Here is a 16,255-nt window from a genome sequence, read left to right as displayed (position 1 = left end):
AAATTTAGTTATTGTTTTTTATAATGAAACACATTCTAAATATATTGAAATTTATTTTAAAAAAATGTATACAAAAAATAATAAATTTTTTATGTTCAAAATTTAGTTATTGTTTTTTATAATGAAACACATTCTACACATATTGAAATTTATAAAAAAAAATGTATACAAAAAATAATAAATTTTTCAAAAAATCTCCTCAACCACCAAAAACGCGTATTGCAGCCTACTTTACACAAATTTCTTACAGCGCCGTTTTTCACTTCAACTGTTTTCCCCTAATAGTTCTAAATAATTGCATATATTTTCGTTATTATTTACTTAAAATTACTTAATATTGCCTTAAAATTACCTGCCAAAAGCTTTTTATTAATTACAACTGTGTAAATGCCCCAATATTAGTCCGGAAAGCAAGAGATATAACCAAAAGTACTGAAAATTGTTTAGTACCAGTGTTGGAAAACGTTTCATTATGTCGAGCAAGTAGCGTTATCTACTTTATATGCGGTTTGAATTATTTACGCGTATCTTTTTTAAATGAACAGATGTTGGAAAAATATGATGTTGCAGAAAAAGCACGAAATAGTCTTTCAACAATATTTTTGAAATCAAACTATTTTATAAGATGATCAAGATGATATGTTGCGCAGATAAAAAAAGTAATTTTCATATATTTTTAGCGCTATAAAGACTAATATTGTAAAAATTTCATTGAGTTGTAGAGGAACTCCTGCGAATCGTGTAAAAAATCTAAGCTGAGGGGAGTAATTTTTCAGTTTAGAGAAATGTTCCCAGGAAATATGTTGACACTCCAGAGATTTAAAAAATAATATCAAACTTTCAGTTGAGTTGTTATATTACAAGCCAAACTAATATCCGAAAAAATGTTTCAAGACCTATTTCTAAACAAAGGGATTATTAAAAAACATTTACTTTTGCAGCACCAAAGCTCTAATATGCATCACTCTGGTGCATTTTTTATACCATAAAAAGATGTTTATTTTTAATTTGATTGAACACTTTGTATGACAGCTACATACATACATATGTATATGCTATAGTGGTCCGATGTGAACCATTTCTTAGAAGATTGCATTATTGCCTTAGCTAAAAACATACGCCGAATTTCGTGAAGATATATTGTCAAACAAGAAAGTTTTCTAAACAAGAACTTGATTTTGATTGGTCAGTTTGTATGGCAGCTATATGCTATAGTGGTCCGATATCGACGGCTCAGATTAATTACCAGCTTTTTGGAGAGATAAAACGATATCTCAAAAACTGAGAGACTAATTCGCGTATATATAGACGAACAGATGATAAACAGTCGAACATAGCTAAGATAAGACAAGTAGATGAAGATTGCACTGCGACCTTGAGTCTATTGTGCCCTCTCCTAAATCACAAGGACCCACCTAGCCCCAGGGTATTGATAAATTTCAATATACTGCTAAGTACCAGTTAGGCGATGTGATGCCTATTAGTAGGCATGGATCCAAGGACCTTTATCACGCGTCTGCAGACTGCTATGCAGTCAATTAGCAGGTGTTCTGGAGTTTTAGGCTTCCTATCGCTTCTTCAGCTTGCCGGTGGCCAGTGTAGAATGCGACAAGTAGCCTGAGTTTGTCCCTAGGGAGATTGATTACATACGGACATAGCTAAATCGAATATGTACGTCAAATTGATCATATTTATAGGGTTTCCGACGATTCTGACAGGGTACTAACATACAATCCAAGCTTCGTGGTAAACTTTAAATACCTTGTTTTTAGTACGTAATTATAGCAAGAACTTGATTTATTAAGCTTATTATTTAGGGTTTATTTTTTCGACATAAAACTCAATAATATTTGACGAATTACTAATGCCAATGCAATCGATGCGTCTAAACGACATTATGCTTTCTTTATTAATCCATTTTTTATATGTAAACAGAAATCAACATTTCACTAATCTAGTAAACTCACCAGTAAAGCGAAAATCACAAATTTGCAATGAAAACGAATGGCATAAGTATGAAATAGAAAAATTTACCAAAAACACAAAAAGATGAATGAAGAATGAGTGAACCGGTTTTTTTAAAGATGACAGGTGACCGATTGCTCTTAGAGCGGGAAAAAAGTTTTTTTTTTGAATTTATGCAAGCTTTAGTCGCATAGTTTTATAAAAATTCACGAAATTTTACTTCAATTCATTTAAAAATGAAAATTACACATACACATGCATGTACATTCAGGCACACATATGCATATACATACATACATAAGTATGAAATTTGCGGCACTGTATTGCCTAACTAGGCATATATATGTACATATAGATTCATAGTCATTGTTGACACATATTATTAACACGTGTTCAACTGGGCAACTTTTCCGCTGAACATCAACAATCCGCTTTCAAATAAAAATTAGCAACGCAAACAACGGGAAAATAACATAGCAATGCAAAACAAAGAGAGAAAATGTGAAAATTCTTTGGAGAACAGGTGAGATATTTGTTTGAACACAATTTAAAGTTGTTAGCAATGTTTCAGTATGAGTACATATATGTATGTCTGTGTGTGGTGTTGGTGATTTTTTTATTTTTCATTTGGTTTTTTTGGCGTTGGTGGGGTACATGAACACAACACAAAGAACTGAGAGCAAATGTTATTGTTCGACACGCACATGACAACACAAGGATTATGGTACTGGGATGCATGTTAAGCCTAATAACAAACAATGCAAAATGTCTATAAACTGTCATCAACATACCTGTTGCTGAGTCGGTGGCGCGGCCACAGTTTTGCCACTTGCTGCTGCCGCAGCAACATCTCGGCTGCTGGCTGTGGCCAACGCTGGCGAGACAGGTGGTGATGTAGTGGTGGTGGTGGTCGTGGACGCGGTTGTGCCCGCAGTGGGCAATGTTGTTGGTGACGTGTGAGTTGGAGTGGAGGCAGCCGCCAACGCAGGCGACGGATTTGTGTCGAGTGTATGTTTCGAAATGACAACTGTTGTGGTCTTTTGAATTTTATCCTGATCGTGATGTTCGGCTGGCGACTTGGGTGGTACTGAGGTGAATGCATCCGCGGCACGCACGATTTCAAGCACCTACGCAAATAAGAACGAAATGGAAAAGAAAGTATGCATATTAAGTCTGAGTCAATAAAGGTGCGAGTATTAGCAATTAAGCAATTGTAATACCTTCTCGGGGGTACTCTTTTCTTTAGACTGCACCAGCGTTTTGTCTGCATTAGCAAACGTGGCGAGTGCATCTTGGGGAGTTGTTGCTGTTGGTGGTGGAGCACTGCTCTTGGATGTTTCGCTTTCAGCTGCATGCTGTTGCGGCAAAGCGCCAGCGCTCGGCGGTGTGGTGGGCGAGTGGGCCAATGCCGCCACAGATGCCAATACTGATGGGTCGTTATTCGATTCGGTTTTCGGTGCAAAAACTTCAAAATCCTTGGAAGGAAAGAAATGTTTTAAAAATTATTAAAGAGTAGCTCTACATTTTTTAATTATTTAGTGCAATCAAGATCAATTTTTTTTTCAAGGTCTTAGCATATTATGTAGAACTAATATTAGTACGCAATTATAACATTTATTCACACTCACTTGTCGTATGCGCTCATCTTCGTCGCGGTCCAAACTCGACATGCTCTGACTTTGGCTCAGTTCCGAACCGGTTTCGGAAGCACGCGAACCTAGTAGGAGGCAAAGAAAAAAAATAAAACCAAATATAAATTAAATTTTGTTATTTTTGTTGTGCTAAAGCAACAAATTTGCAACTGAAAGTTGTGTAGTTGTAGTGACTGTGCTGCCGAAACGAATTTATTGCAACGCACTAGGGCGCCCAGTAGATTCGATTTTGCCACAATAACACACATGCCACGCAGCATATGTAAATATAGCTATACTGTACCTTGTCGACTGCCTGTGTTGAAGCCTGTGCTCATGCCGCCAGCAGCCCCAATGGAATGAATTAAATTGGATTTGTCGTATCCCTTGCACGCGATCAAATGAATTTCATTGCCAGCATTGCGCAGCACATTCACAGCGTCCTGATGTGAGATGCCCAATAACGAGTGGCCGTTGACTTCCAACAGGCGCATACCAACCTGAAAACACACACAACAACAAACAAATTCACGTTTTTATCAATTTTGAGAAGATTAATTTTTTTTTAAATAATTTTTTTTAAATAATTTTTTTTTTTTTTTTAAATTTTTTTTTTGCTAATACATACACAAATTGAAAATATTTTAAAATTAAAGAAGCTGACATCAGTTAAAGCAGAGGTTAATGACTGTAGATTTTAGCATATTGTATTTTTGTATTCGAACCATTTTCGAACACCGAAACTTTTATGCAGGATTGCAAATAATGCATTAAAACAAATATTTGTATTAATATTTGAATTATTTTTTTTTTATATATAATTCTGAAAAAATTAAATAAAAATTATTTTCAAATTTTCAACCTCAAATACCCGATTAAAAACTTAAAATTATTATTTTTTAAATTTAAAAATTAAAATTATTAAAAAATATTATTTTTCTTATTTTTTTAAAGTAATTAAAATTATTAAAAAATATTATTTTTTTATTTTATAAATTTTTTTTTGTTATTTTTTAAATTAAAAAAAATTATAATTTTTAAATTTATAAATTAATAATTTTTAATCTCAAATACGGCTTTGAAAAATGAAAATTAAATTTTAATCCCAAAAACTGGATTAAACATTAAAAATAAAATGAAATTTTTAAACCTAAATACCGGAACGAAAAATAAAAAAATTTTAATTCCAAGTTTATAATTAAATGTTAAAAAAAAGTATTTTCTTTAGAAGCTGCGCAGTTCTTCATTATTGTTATCATTCCAAAAAGAAAAGCTGTTGTTTAATAAAATATCAACACAGTTTAGCACTCTTTGTCTTATTTACATACATAAATTACTTTTATTTATTGTGTTTCAGTTAGAAACTTTCTGTTTTAACCCTTTTTCCAGCAGTCTAATTCAAAACTATTTTTACTTCCATTTTTTATTTAAAAATTTAGAAAATATTTTTTTTAATTTTTATATTAAAATTATTATTTTTTTTTAATTTTTTAAATTTTTTCAATTTATAAAATTTTTTCACAATTTCTTATTTTTTTAATTTTATTTAATTTATTTTTTTTAATTAAATTAATTAAGAAAAATTTTTAATTAAAATGATTATTTTTTAATATTTTAATTTTTTAAACTAATTTTTTTTTCAATTTTTAAAATTTTTTCACAATTTCTTATTTTATTTATTTTTTTTTTAATTTAAATTAATTAAGAAAATTTGTTAATTGAAATTATTATTTTTTAATATTTTAATTTTGAAGCTTTTTAATTTTTTAATATTTATAAATTTAAATTTAAATTTTTTAATTATATATAAATTTAAATAGAAATTTAAATTTTTTAAATTTAAAAATATTAAAAAATAATTTTAATTAAAAAAATTAAAAAAGAAATCCAAATTAAAAAATGTTTTCGCAATTTTTAATTTGGTAGATTTTCAAATTTTATTTCCAAACATTTTGGTTATAATTCAAGTTTAGAATAATTAATTTAGAATTTATTTTAATTAAAATTATTTTTTAATTTTGAAAATTTTTAATTGTCATTTTTTTATTAATTTTTTAAATTACAAATTAAAAAACAAATAATTTTAATTAAAAAAATTTAAAAAAAATCTAATTTAAAAAATATTTTTTCAATTTTTAATTTGATAAATTTTAAATTCAAACAATTGCCAAACATTTTGAATCCAAAATGAGAATGAAAATTGAAAATTTGGTTTTTAATGCCAAGCATATTGGGTAATTAAGATTTTGCAGGTACTCAATTTTTAATCCAAAAACATTCTAATTAAAAAATTCCCCAACCAATAATTGAAATTAAACTTTCTCTTGCAATAAATATAGTAGCTATTATTTATACATACACACAGTTATTTACATACCTTAAGTCTTCCGTCACGTCTTGCTGCGCCGACTGAATTAATTTTCGACACAAACACACCCTCATCGGTGGGATCACACGGATTGCCGCGCTGACCATTAAGTCCGCCCTTAATGTGCATACCCAGGCGCTCGCCTTCAGCTTTACTAATGGTGATTTCCTGTGATTTATAATAATAAGCGGTTATAAATATAAAAGTGCAACATAACTTAAAGGCACTGCCACTTGCAACAGCACAATCACTATATGGTATGTATAAGTATGTATGTATTTACTTATGTAGACGTAGAGGGCATAAAATACGTACTTAAGTACATACATATGCGTAAGCATATTTTTACTTATGCATACACATACATACACTACATACATACATAGATATATAACAATGAAGGATGCATATTGCAAACAGAGAAATAATAATAAAATAACAAGTGAAATAAGTGAACAAAATAAACAAACGGACAGAAATATGTGGGAAAAGTGAAAAGCGTAAATATATAATAGCCCTGATTCTTTTGATTTTTGGCGCGATTCCCATTTTCATTCGAGGCAGTGAGCACCATATATAGCATACATCATACATACATATGTGGGGCAAATGAGAAAATAGTAGTAATAATAAAACTATGTAAGTATATAAAACTGAAGTGCGCGATAAAAATGTGGACTGCTGTGCTGCCATTAAGGGAGTGCTTTAAAAAATGCTGCAAAAATGTACCAAAGAGAGCGATTGTTTTTGGCTGCCTTTGAGAAATATTTTAATTTTTTCAAGTTACTGGCAATTTTTTATCAATGAAATACTCTGCAATAATATTTTTTGTAGTGGATACATAAATGTTTATATATACAAGGTGTGCCATAAAAATAACCGAACTTTTTGGATAAAAACTAAAGTGCACAATATATTATCTTTGAAAGTTATTTAAACGAAATAAACTACAACATTTGCAACGATCAACCAACGTATGCATAGATATATAGTATATTATAGGAATGTTCTTCAGCAGCTCGGCTACTTTTATGTTGTTTTTTAGTTTTAGAGATAGAAAATAGTCACATGGCCAGAATCAGATCAGGCGAATTGATGAAATCCGTTTGTCTATGAAAAATTCGTTCACTTTTTTGGTCTTAATAAATTATATGAATTAGTTTGTCGTAATGAATTATATGAATTAGATATGTGGAACAAAATACACACAGATCTTTCTTTTAGCCAAATCTTCAATAAAAATTCTCAAAATAGGAGTTTTACTCGTATTTCTTTTAAATTGTCACGACCATTTTGAAGGCATTACATGGGTTTAAAGGTTTAAAAACAAATATATATTTTAATTGACTTATTTAATTCTAAAATATCACTAGGATATTGTTCTAAATTCTCAAGTTTATCCAAGTAATAGTTTTGGAGATTCAGCCTTGAAAAGCTTTTGCTTCCCCGGCGGGTACTGCGTCGAATACTTTCGAAACTGGAGTGTTCTGTTCTGCGCCACGGCACTTCTCATCGTACCACCTGGTCTTTTGCCTTTTCCGAAAAGCAATGCTTTCGTTTGTAGCTGTACGTAAGGAGCTTGAAATGTCGACGCACAGTTCCCTTATACCGAATTACTAACGAATGCTCTCAGAGAGCAGAAGTGCAAGTCGCGTAGAAAATCGTTCGTCTGTCTGTTGTGATTGCAGCTTCTCGACGTCAAACCTTCCTTGTTTTTGTTGACGTGCGTTTTTTGCTGCAAAGAGGCGGGTGCGTATCTTGGCTACAACAAGATAGTGGTCCAAGTCGATATTGGGACCTCGGAGCGAACGCATATCTAAAACACTGGAGAAGTGTCTTCAGTCTAACACAACATGATCGATCTGGTTGGTGGCTTTTCGAACCGGAGATAGCCAGGTAGCTTGATGAATTTTCTCATGCTGGAATCTAGTACAAGGACAACCATATTTCAAGACCTGGCCTCAACCCATTTGTTGATGTTTCATCGTGAAGGCTGAATTTACCGATCGCTGGCTACCTTCTTTGTCCACCCAGGCTTTAAGTTGCCAAAAACGATTTTGACATCATGAAGCACTCATAGGTGCGCTCCAAGCGCTCATAGAACGCATCTTTGGTCACATCGTCCTTCTCTTCCGTCGGGGAGTGGGCACAAATCAGCGATATGTTGAAGAACTTCGCTTTGATGCGGATTGTGGCTATATGGCCACTGTAGTAAATGCCACAAGGGCCTACTCGTCTCAGACCTTGTCCCGTCCATCGCACTTCTTGAACGGCGGCGATGTCAGCCTTTATTTTTACGAGGACATCAACAAGCTGGGCAGCGGCACATTCCCAATTAAGGGACCGGACATTCCAGGTGCGTGCTATTAAATCAAAGTCCTTATTACGTTTTCTGTGGTTGTCATCAAAGAAGGGGTTTCCCTGCCGAAGCTGTTTTTTTTACTTTTCATTGGGGGCGTTTTTTACGTGGCGGATCCCAAACCCAGCACGCAACCCTGTAGAGGGATGGTTCGTCTTCAAGATATAATTTAAAAGTCTCGCACGAAGAAAATCCTTCGTTCAATTCGTTTTGTTCAATTACAACTATTAAAAAAAGTCGAGAAGTCTTCACCAACATTTTCAGGTTTTTTGTTTTTCTTTCGTCCAGTACCTAGTAAATGGTCTTAATTAACACACAACTTCTTCCTTTTTTCTTTTGATAATCCTATAACACACTAGTGAACGAGGACAAAACGAAATATCTCCTGTCATCAAACAAACAGTCGTCGCACTCGCGACTTGGCTCTCACGTCACTGTTGACAGTCATAACTTTGAAGTTGTAGATAATTTCGTCTATTTAGGAACCAGCATTAACACCACCAATAATGTCAGCCTGGAAATCCAACGCAGGATTGCTCTTGCCAACAGGTGCTACTTCGGACTGAGTAGGCAATTGAAAAGTAAAGTCCTCTCTCGACGAACAAAAGCTAAACTCTATAAGTCGCTCATAATTCCCGTCCTGCTATATGGTGCAGAGGCTTCGATGACAGCAACCGATGAGTCGACGTTACGAGTTTTCGAGAGAAAAATTCTGCGAAAGATTTATGGTCCTTTGCGCATTGGCCACGGCGAATATCGCATCCGATGGAACGATGAGCTGTACGAGATATATGACTACATTGACATAGTTCAGCGAATTAAAAGACAGCGGCTACGCTGGCTAGGTCATGTTGTCCGGATGGATGAAAACACTCCAGCTCTGAAAGTATTCGACGCAGTACCCGCCGGGAAAGCAGAGGAAGAGGAAGACCTCCACTCCATTGGAAGGACCAAGTTGAGAAGGACCTGGCTTCGCTTGGAATATCCAATTGGCGCCACGTAGCGAAAAGAAGAAACGACTGGCGCGCTGTTGTTAACTCGGCTATAATCGCGTAAGCGGTGTCTACGCCAATTAAGAAGAAGAAGAATCCTATAACACGTTTAGCTGTCAACACGATAAGTTTTTTTCCGAAAGACTGCTGGAAATGACGTCGAGTTTTGAGTATTTTTCTTTGAAAATTTTTCTTTTGAAAATAGGCTGTTTTTTCACGAGGAAACCCTAAAATTGTGTGATTCACTTATAAACACAAAATTTTATATTTTCTCTTACAGGATGTCGTGATTGCGTTTGAAAGAAGGTGAATGTCTCCTTTAATGCTGAAACATTTAGCTAACGCTGTTCGATTATATGATTTAAATACAAAGTACGGTTATTTTTAGGACACATCTTGTATATATGTATGTACCCATTGATAAAAAGAAGCGTGCTATCAACGAAAAGCTCCATTGAGAGAAAGAATTTTGAAAAAAAAATTTAGCATTTTTATAAAAAAAAAATCGTAAGGCCAAACTTTTTTTAAATAAAATGTATTCGCATTTCAGTGATGACTTTTTGTTGTTGCGAATTTTATGAACTGTTTTAAGGCAAATATTTCAATTCAAGTAACAAATTCGATTGGCAGCGCTTCACTTTAAAGAATGCTTTGCATGCAGCAGTGATATATTTATGTATGTATGGTATGCACGCCTAGAATATATAATAAATAAATAGTACTCTAAATAAATGAAAGCTATTTTTATATATAAGTATATCTCTGGCAATATGTAAAAGTAGCTTAAGTTGACGCGAAGTATTTTCATTTTTACTAAAACCAAATTGAAAACTTGAAGCTTGTGATGCTTAGTTACTGACTGTAGGTCCCCTTAAGCCACTTTTACATTTCGCCACAAATACATCCATAAATATAAATATAAAACGCCACTTTCGTGCAATTTTTCGCCTTCACCCAAAATCCCAAAAGAGCTTTTTTGAAATAATGCTTTTCCATAATATTTTGCTTTGCAGCTAATTAATAGTAAATTAAATCAAACAAATTGCTTACTTTCTACAAAACTTAGCTGGTAATGAAAAAGAAACGTATTACGCAACAAACTTAATATTTAAAACTAATTGTTAGGTCTTTAATAATGTTTAGTTCGCAGTAAAATGAACAATGCAATTTAGAAAACCCTTGAAAATGTTAAAAAAAAAGTTTTTGTAATTAAAACAAAATTCGAACTTGGAAAACTTTTCGGTCTTAACGGAACTCATTCATAAACTCAACAAAAATCAATAAGAATTTTAGAAACATTTAGAGAAACACTTAGTGAATAATCCAAACAAAAAGCGGCTTACCTCAGTTTGTAAAATTTCTACCTCAATCTTTGGATATTGCAATTAAAAAAGGAAAAAGGTGTAAATATTTTGCAATAGTGAGAAAAAAACAAGCTACATATGTAGTAAAAGCTAATATTTTTTGCAGTTTTAGCGAAATTGCTTACAAATAATACTTTGCTATGAGATGATATTTGCTACTACATGTTATATAACTGTATGTATTTATTATTTATTTATACTACAAGCACAATGAAGCTTAAACTAAGCAATTCTCGACAAAACATCGAAAAATATTTGTGTTTTTTTCGGCATTCTTTGCTTACCTGGAAGCCAGGTGGCAGCGGATCGTGCTGTATGGTCAGCTTGATGTCGTCGCCCGGTTTCAGTAATTCCATTACAGCCTCCTGATGCGTGGCACGCGATATATCCACGTCGTTCACTTTCAAAATCCTATCGCCCATACGCAGTTTGCCGCATTTGTGTGCGATGCCATCGGGCACGACCTGCAATTCGATTAAGTTGTGTTTAAGCAACAGCAATTAAAAATACAAAATTTAATAAGCGACAAACTCCATTAGCTGTATTTATGATTAAATTGGGCTGTTTCAAGTTTATAACCTTTAAAAATAAAATTCAACTTAAACTAACGCTCCTGCTTAAGCTACAAAGCGCTTGGCACTACATTAGCAGCCTGCTCGCATTGCATCCCCTCATTTGCATTTGCGCCGGCAAGGATAAGCGCAAGAAAGGCGCAAGCAAATGGAAACTTTAGTGAACACTTGTGTAATTTATGTAAAAGTCCAGCACAAAACATTATTACATGCCAACACAATACAACGCTGCTGCAGTGGAAGGGAGCGACTTCCATTTGGCGCATTCAGCCAGCATATATTTGTAGCTATGTTTGTATGTAAATTGTGCGTGGATTAAGCGAAGCTGACAATGAAAAATTGCCGCTTATTAAAATAACAAACATAAAATTTTTCAAAATACAACTTTTCAACACATATTTTTCGCGAACAAATGCAAATGAAGTGAGAGTGTACAGAATGTAGTTGTTAGTTTTAACACTTTTTAACGTAGGCAATATACTTGTACAAGGTGCGTTCCAAAGTAAACAGGATTTTAAAAAAAAACACAGAACAAATGGTTTTTTTCGGCAAAATCAATTTATTTTATTCAAAATAGTCTCCTTCTGCTTCAATACAGCTTTTTGCACGGTCCAAAAGCATGTCGAACGACTGTTTTAGCTCGTTGGCCGGTATGGCCGCCAGTATGCCGGTGCAAGCCTTTTGAATGACCTCTACGTCTGCATAACGCTTTCCTTTCATGGGCAAATGCATTTTTCCGAAAAGGAAGAAGTCGCACGGTGCCATATAAGGTGAAGACGGGGAGTGGTTAATGGTTAAAATGTGATTTTTGGTCAAATAATCGATCACAAGCGTCGATCAATGAGAGCAATTTTTGGGAGTCAATTTGTGCGGAACAAACCGTGCACACACCATTCGTAAGCCCAAATGTTCGGTCAAAATGCGATAAATCGATGTTTTGGAGATGTTCAATTCCATTTCCATGAATTTCAATGATGATTTCGATTGATTTTTGATGAATTCACGCATAGTTTCAATGTAATCACGGATTTTAACTAGCCCACATCTTGATCGTCATTTATGTTCTCATGACCACTTTGAAAATGTTGAAACCACTCGTGCACTTTGCTACGGGATAGGCAATCATCGCCATAAACTTGTTTCATCAATTGAAACGTTTCGGTAAAAGTTTTACCAATTTCAAAACAAAATTTAATGTTGGCTCTTTGTTCGAAGCTCATTTTCGCACCGATAACACAAACATACTGACACTCAAAACGCAATAACTTCACTTCCAATCAATGAAATGTCATGAAATTCTCACTGGACAATCGATAAGGATAGCAGATTCTAACGCACCTGTCGCCATATAGATGGTGCCACCAGGGGGAGCTAGATTCAATAAGTCCTGTTTTCTTTGGAGCGCACCTTGTACACTATATATAATTAAGTAGCAGAAAATTTACATAAGCCTATAATATTTTGAACTGAAGAAGTTAAAATGTTTTTTTCAAAGGGCATTATCGTGTTAGACAAAGATAGATAGTTTTTGAAAACAAAAAAATCTGTTGGAACATAAGAAGGCAAGTTCACACAAAATTCCTTTACAATGGCTGATCCAAGTAGAGGCACTTTTTTCAAAAGCTTTTTTTGACAGATCATGCGTGAGTTGTGTCAAGATGTAATGTTATTTTTGTTCAGTATTGTTTGGCATTTCGTTATGGAAAGTCTTACGCCTGATCAACGTTTACAAATCGTTCAAGTTTATTAAGAAAATTCACGTTCTGTAAAGTATGTGTTTCGGGCGCATCGCTCAACTTATGGTTAACATAATAGGCTTATTGAGTGCAGTTTTCGAATTCGACCGAATAGACCATGCATAGCACGATGACCGTGGATAGTCAATTCGGCGCCGTTTGCAGCAACTCGGACCAACGTATTTAACGACATTTTACACCGATCTCAAATTGAAAGTGTACAAAATACGACGACATCACTTCGCTCTATGGGCTCTTGAAGAGTTCCAAAAGATTCGACGTTTTAAAGCCAAATGTAAACAAGCAAAATTGACGCATTTGAGATGAAAAGCAACCTAAAGGGATTCAATAGCTGTCATCATCCAGAAAAAACAACAGTCTGATTTGGTTAATCAGTCCATAACAAAATGATGTCGGTGAGAACGAAATCTTTAATCATCGTTACCGCGTCATGATTACGACTATTTGATCGAAATGGTTCTAACAAGAGACGCCACTTACCACACAACGCATCAATCAATAGATTTATTGAGAGAATTGGAAGCAGAAAATTTAAGCTTTGTACCGGTCGATTGGCCACCAAGACCGTTAGCTTTTCTTATGTGGGGATATATAAAGTCTATGCGTACAATCCCACTTCGATACACGTCTTGGAGCAGAACATCACGCGTGTCATTCGCCAGTTACCAGTCGAAATGCTCGAGCGAGTCATCGAAAATTGGACTTAACGGATGGACCATCTGAGAAGTAGCCGCGGCCAAATTTGAAAGAGATATTCTTCAAAAAATAAATGCTAAAGAATGTTTTTTCGAATAATAATAAACATTCCCCATTTAACTTGATATTTCATGTTTTTTTTTTTAAGTAGGGAACATCCAAATGGATCACTCTTCACAAGATAAAAATAAAAAACTTTAAAGTTGGTTATGTGAATTGAATTAAGGTTATGAAGTCGTTGAAAATGTCGCCGAAGTATAGTATTTTGCGCAGTCTACTTTATCATGAACACAAGTATTTGAGTGGCACAAAGCATACAATGAAGGTCAGTCATCGAAACTTGCCGCATGTGACTCATCCATCCGCTACTGTTAATGCCGATAACGTCAAAAGAAACACGCTTGGAAAATCGTCGTTTTAACGTGAGGGAGATAGCAGAGGATAAGAAGTGGGTTTACGAATATGACGTCGAAACTGTCCAACAATTTAGCGAATGGCGCTCTAAAAACGAGCCGATAAAGTGTATTAAAAATTGGATTACATGTTGCCGTGCTTGTATTGACTCAGGTGTCTAATTTGAATGCGACAATAAAGATTTGTATTAAAATACTTAAAGATGTTTGTTCGTTCAGAACTGTATTGGTTATCTGCACACCTCGAACTCATGATGATAACTTAATGAGATCTCGAGTGTCACAGAATGAATTTCATGATAGGCCCCAGTAAAGAAAAGTTCAGTTACAAACTTTTAATTGCTTAAGGCTCGCCTAAACAGCTCGAATAAATTTTATATGATATGATTTATATTTAAGATTTATGCTTTTGAAAAATAAGAAGTCACCACGGTAGCGATTGATTAGCTATTCAAGATAATACGAATTTTCTTTGGTGGAAAAAAGAGATATTTTATATTTAAAATACTGTTTTAAAGTAATGAAACTGCGTTATTTCAAGGTAGGCAAATTTTAATTTGCAATTTTATTAATAGAAGTCGGACTTGTAGTACTATTCAGTTTTCAAACGGCGCTCTTTGTGCCAAGAAAAGCAAAGCCCAAATCAATATAGTTAAGTTTTTTAAATATAGTATAACGAGATAATAATTAAATAAATATTTTTGGTTACTTACGTGCGATATAAATATGCCCGGCTCATGTGAACCGAACGGCACACACGAATGGTCCGTACCGCCGATGATGCTGAAGCCCAGCGACCCTTGATTCTTCGGCAAGATAACTTCCTATAATTTGAATAAAATGGAAATGTTGAACTAATGTGCCGACTACAATAGTTACGAATGTGAAATAATATTTACAGTATACTTTTTTTAACAAATCGTTTACAATTTACAGAAAATCAAATTTTGAAAGACCCTCGAAAAGCGCAATGAGTGTTTGGTTGATGATGTGTGCGATAATTGTTGGTGATATTTACAAACAAAATAATTTACATAGATATTCACTTAATAAATAAGTATTGTAAAGCCATGTTAATGAAAGCAGAAGAAACTAAGAAACATACATTTGTACATATATAACTGTGGACCGAATTCAAAACGACTTATTTGACTTGAGAAGGTTTCCTCTTAAGTAACTTTAATTTTAATTTAAAAAAAAAAATATTTTAAGAAGACTTTAAGGTGTATACTTTAAGCGACAATTTTTCTAAGCCAAAAAATCCACTTGCAGCTTGAGGCAATAAAACGACTAAGTCGAGTTAAGTTGTCTTATCGAAAGGCCACAGTTGGATATGAAGTGATGTCCTTTAATTAAACTTTTTCCTAAGCGATTTCGTGCTATTGGCGGTTTACTTATAATTTAATTTTTGTGCATGCAAGTAGTTAGTAATATGAATATAAATAATGACAGCGATGATTAAATTTAACTGAAGCGATAAGAAAACTTTAGGAAATACCTGAGCTGACTGATGTTCGATGCCAAAACAAACGTGTGCGATAACAAAACAAGTGCGAATTCCTTACGCTATCGTGATTTTCTTTTAATTTCTTACTAATTAAAATGTTGTATAAATAAGTTCAAAATACAAATATTTATATTGCGCAGTATCTACTCAGAAATATATTTACTCAAATTTTTTATTGAGCGTGAATATATTTCTCTACATGCTTGACTAATTATCTGCTAAATTTCGGAATACAAAATATTTTACTAGTAGATGAATATATTCATGAGGATTTTTGAATAAAATCTTAAGGGACACACCTGGTGTAAAATAAAAAAAAATATATTAAAAAAAAAATAGTAAAAAATATTGTTGTCTTATACCTTAAAAATAACATACGAAAATTTTAAATCGCTATCTCGAACAGTATTTGAGTTCCAGCCTCCTATAAGCACCCGTTTTTCTCAATAGCGTCATTTTCGAAGCGTTTTACATCAGATAAGACTCTTAACTTCTTTCACAATAATACCTTCACATCACCAAATCCTTTGGATTCCGATCAAAAAAGGCGTATTTTGGACAACTGATATTATCTGGATCATTCAATAAATTTAACGACCAAATTTTATCGATCTCATGTTTTCAGACTAAT

The 16,255-nt window shown here is 33.6% G+C and overlaps 1 protein-coding gene across 20 annotated transcripts in view; it reads right to left on the bottom strand.

Annotated features, from left to right (window-relative positions):
• Positions 1 to 16,255, bottom strand: part of LOC126767862 (protein lap4) — a 162,896-nt gene that overhangs the window by 49,878 nt on the left and 96,763 nt on the right. For 14 of the 20 annotated variants that reach the window (XM_050485541.1, XM_050485553.1, XM_050485543.1 and 11 more), the window contains 8 exons: positions 14,831 to 14,941; positions 10,964 to 11,143; positions 10,659 to 10,685; positions 5,974 to 6,132; positions 3,901 to 4,096; positions 3,594 to 3,682; positions 3,186 to 3,440; positions 2,757 to 3,092 (listed from right to left, as the gene is read on the bottom strand). In XM_050485541.1, the coding sequence (XP_050341498.1) occupies positions 2,757 to 3,092; positions 3,186 to 3,440; positions 3,594 to 3,682; positions 3,901 to 4,096; positions 5,974 to 6,132; positions 10,659 to 10,685; positions 10,964 to 11,143; positions 14,831 to 14,941 (1,353 nt within the window). The remainder of the gene's footprint in view (positions 1 to 2,756; positions 3,093 to 3,185; positions 3,441 to 3,593; positions 3,683 to 3,900; positions 4,097 to 5,973; positions 6,133 to 10,658; positions 10,686 to 10,963; positions 11,144 to 14,830; positions 14,942 to 16,255) is intronic. The other 6 variants (XM_050485536.1, XM_050485537.1, XM_050485538.1 and 3 more) reach the window with 1 other exon arrangement.

The sequence above is a fragment of the Bactrocera neohumeralis genome, chromosome 2, assembly GCF_024586455.1.
Source record: "Bactrocera neohumeralis isolate Rockhampton chromosome 2, APGP_CSIRO_Bneo_wtdbg2-racon-allhic-juicebox.fasta_v2, whole genome shotgun sequence".
Classification (NCBI taxonomy): domain Eukaryota; kingdom Metazoa; phylum Arthropoda; class Insecta; order Diptera; family Tephritidae; genus Bactrocera; species Bactrocera neohumeralis.
The sequence above is the reverse complement of the archived record's forward strand: the minus strand, read 5'-3'. Positions and strand labels throughout refer to the sequence as shown.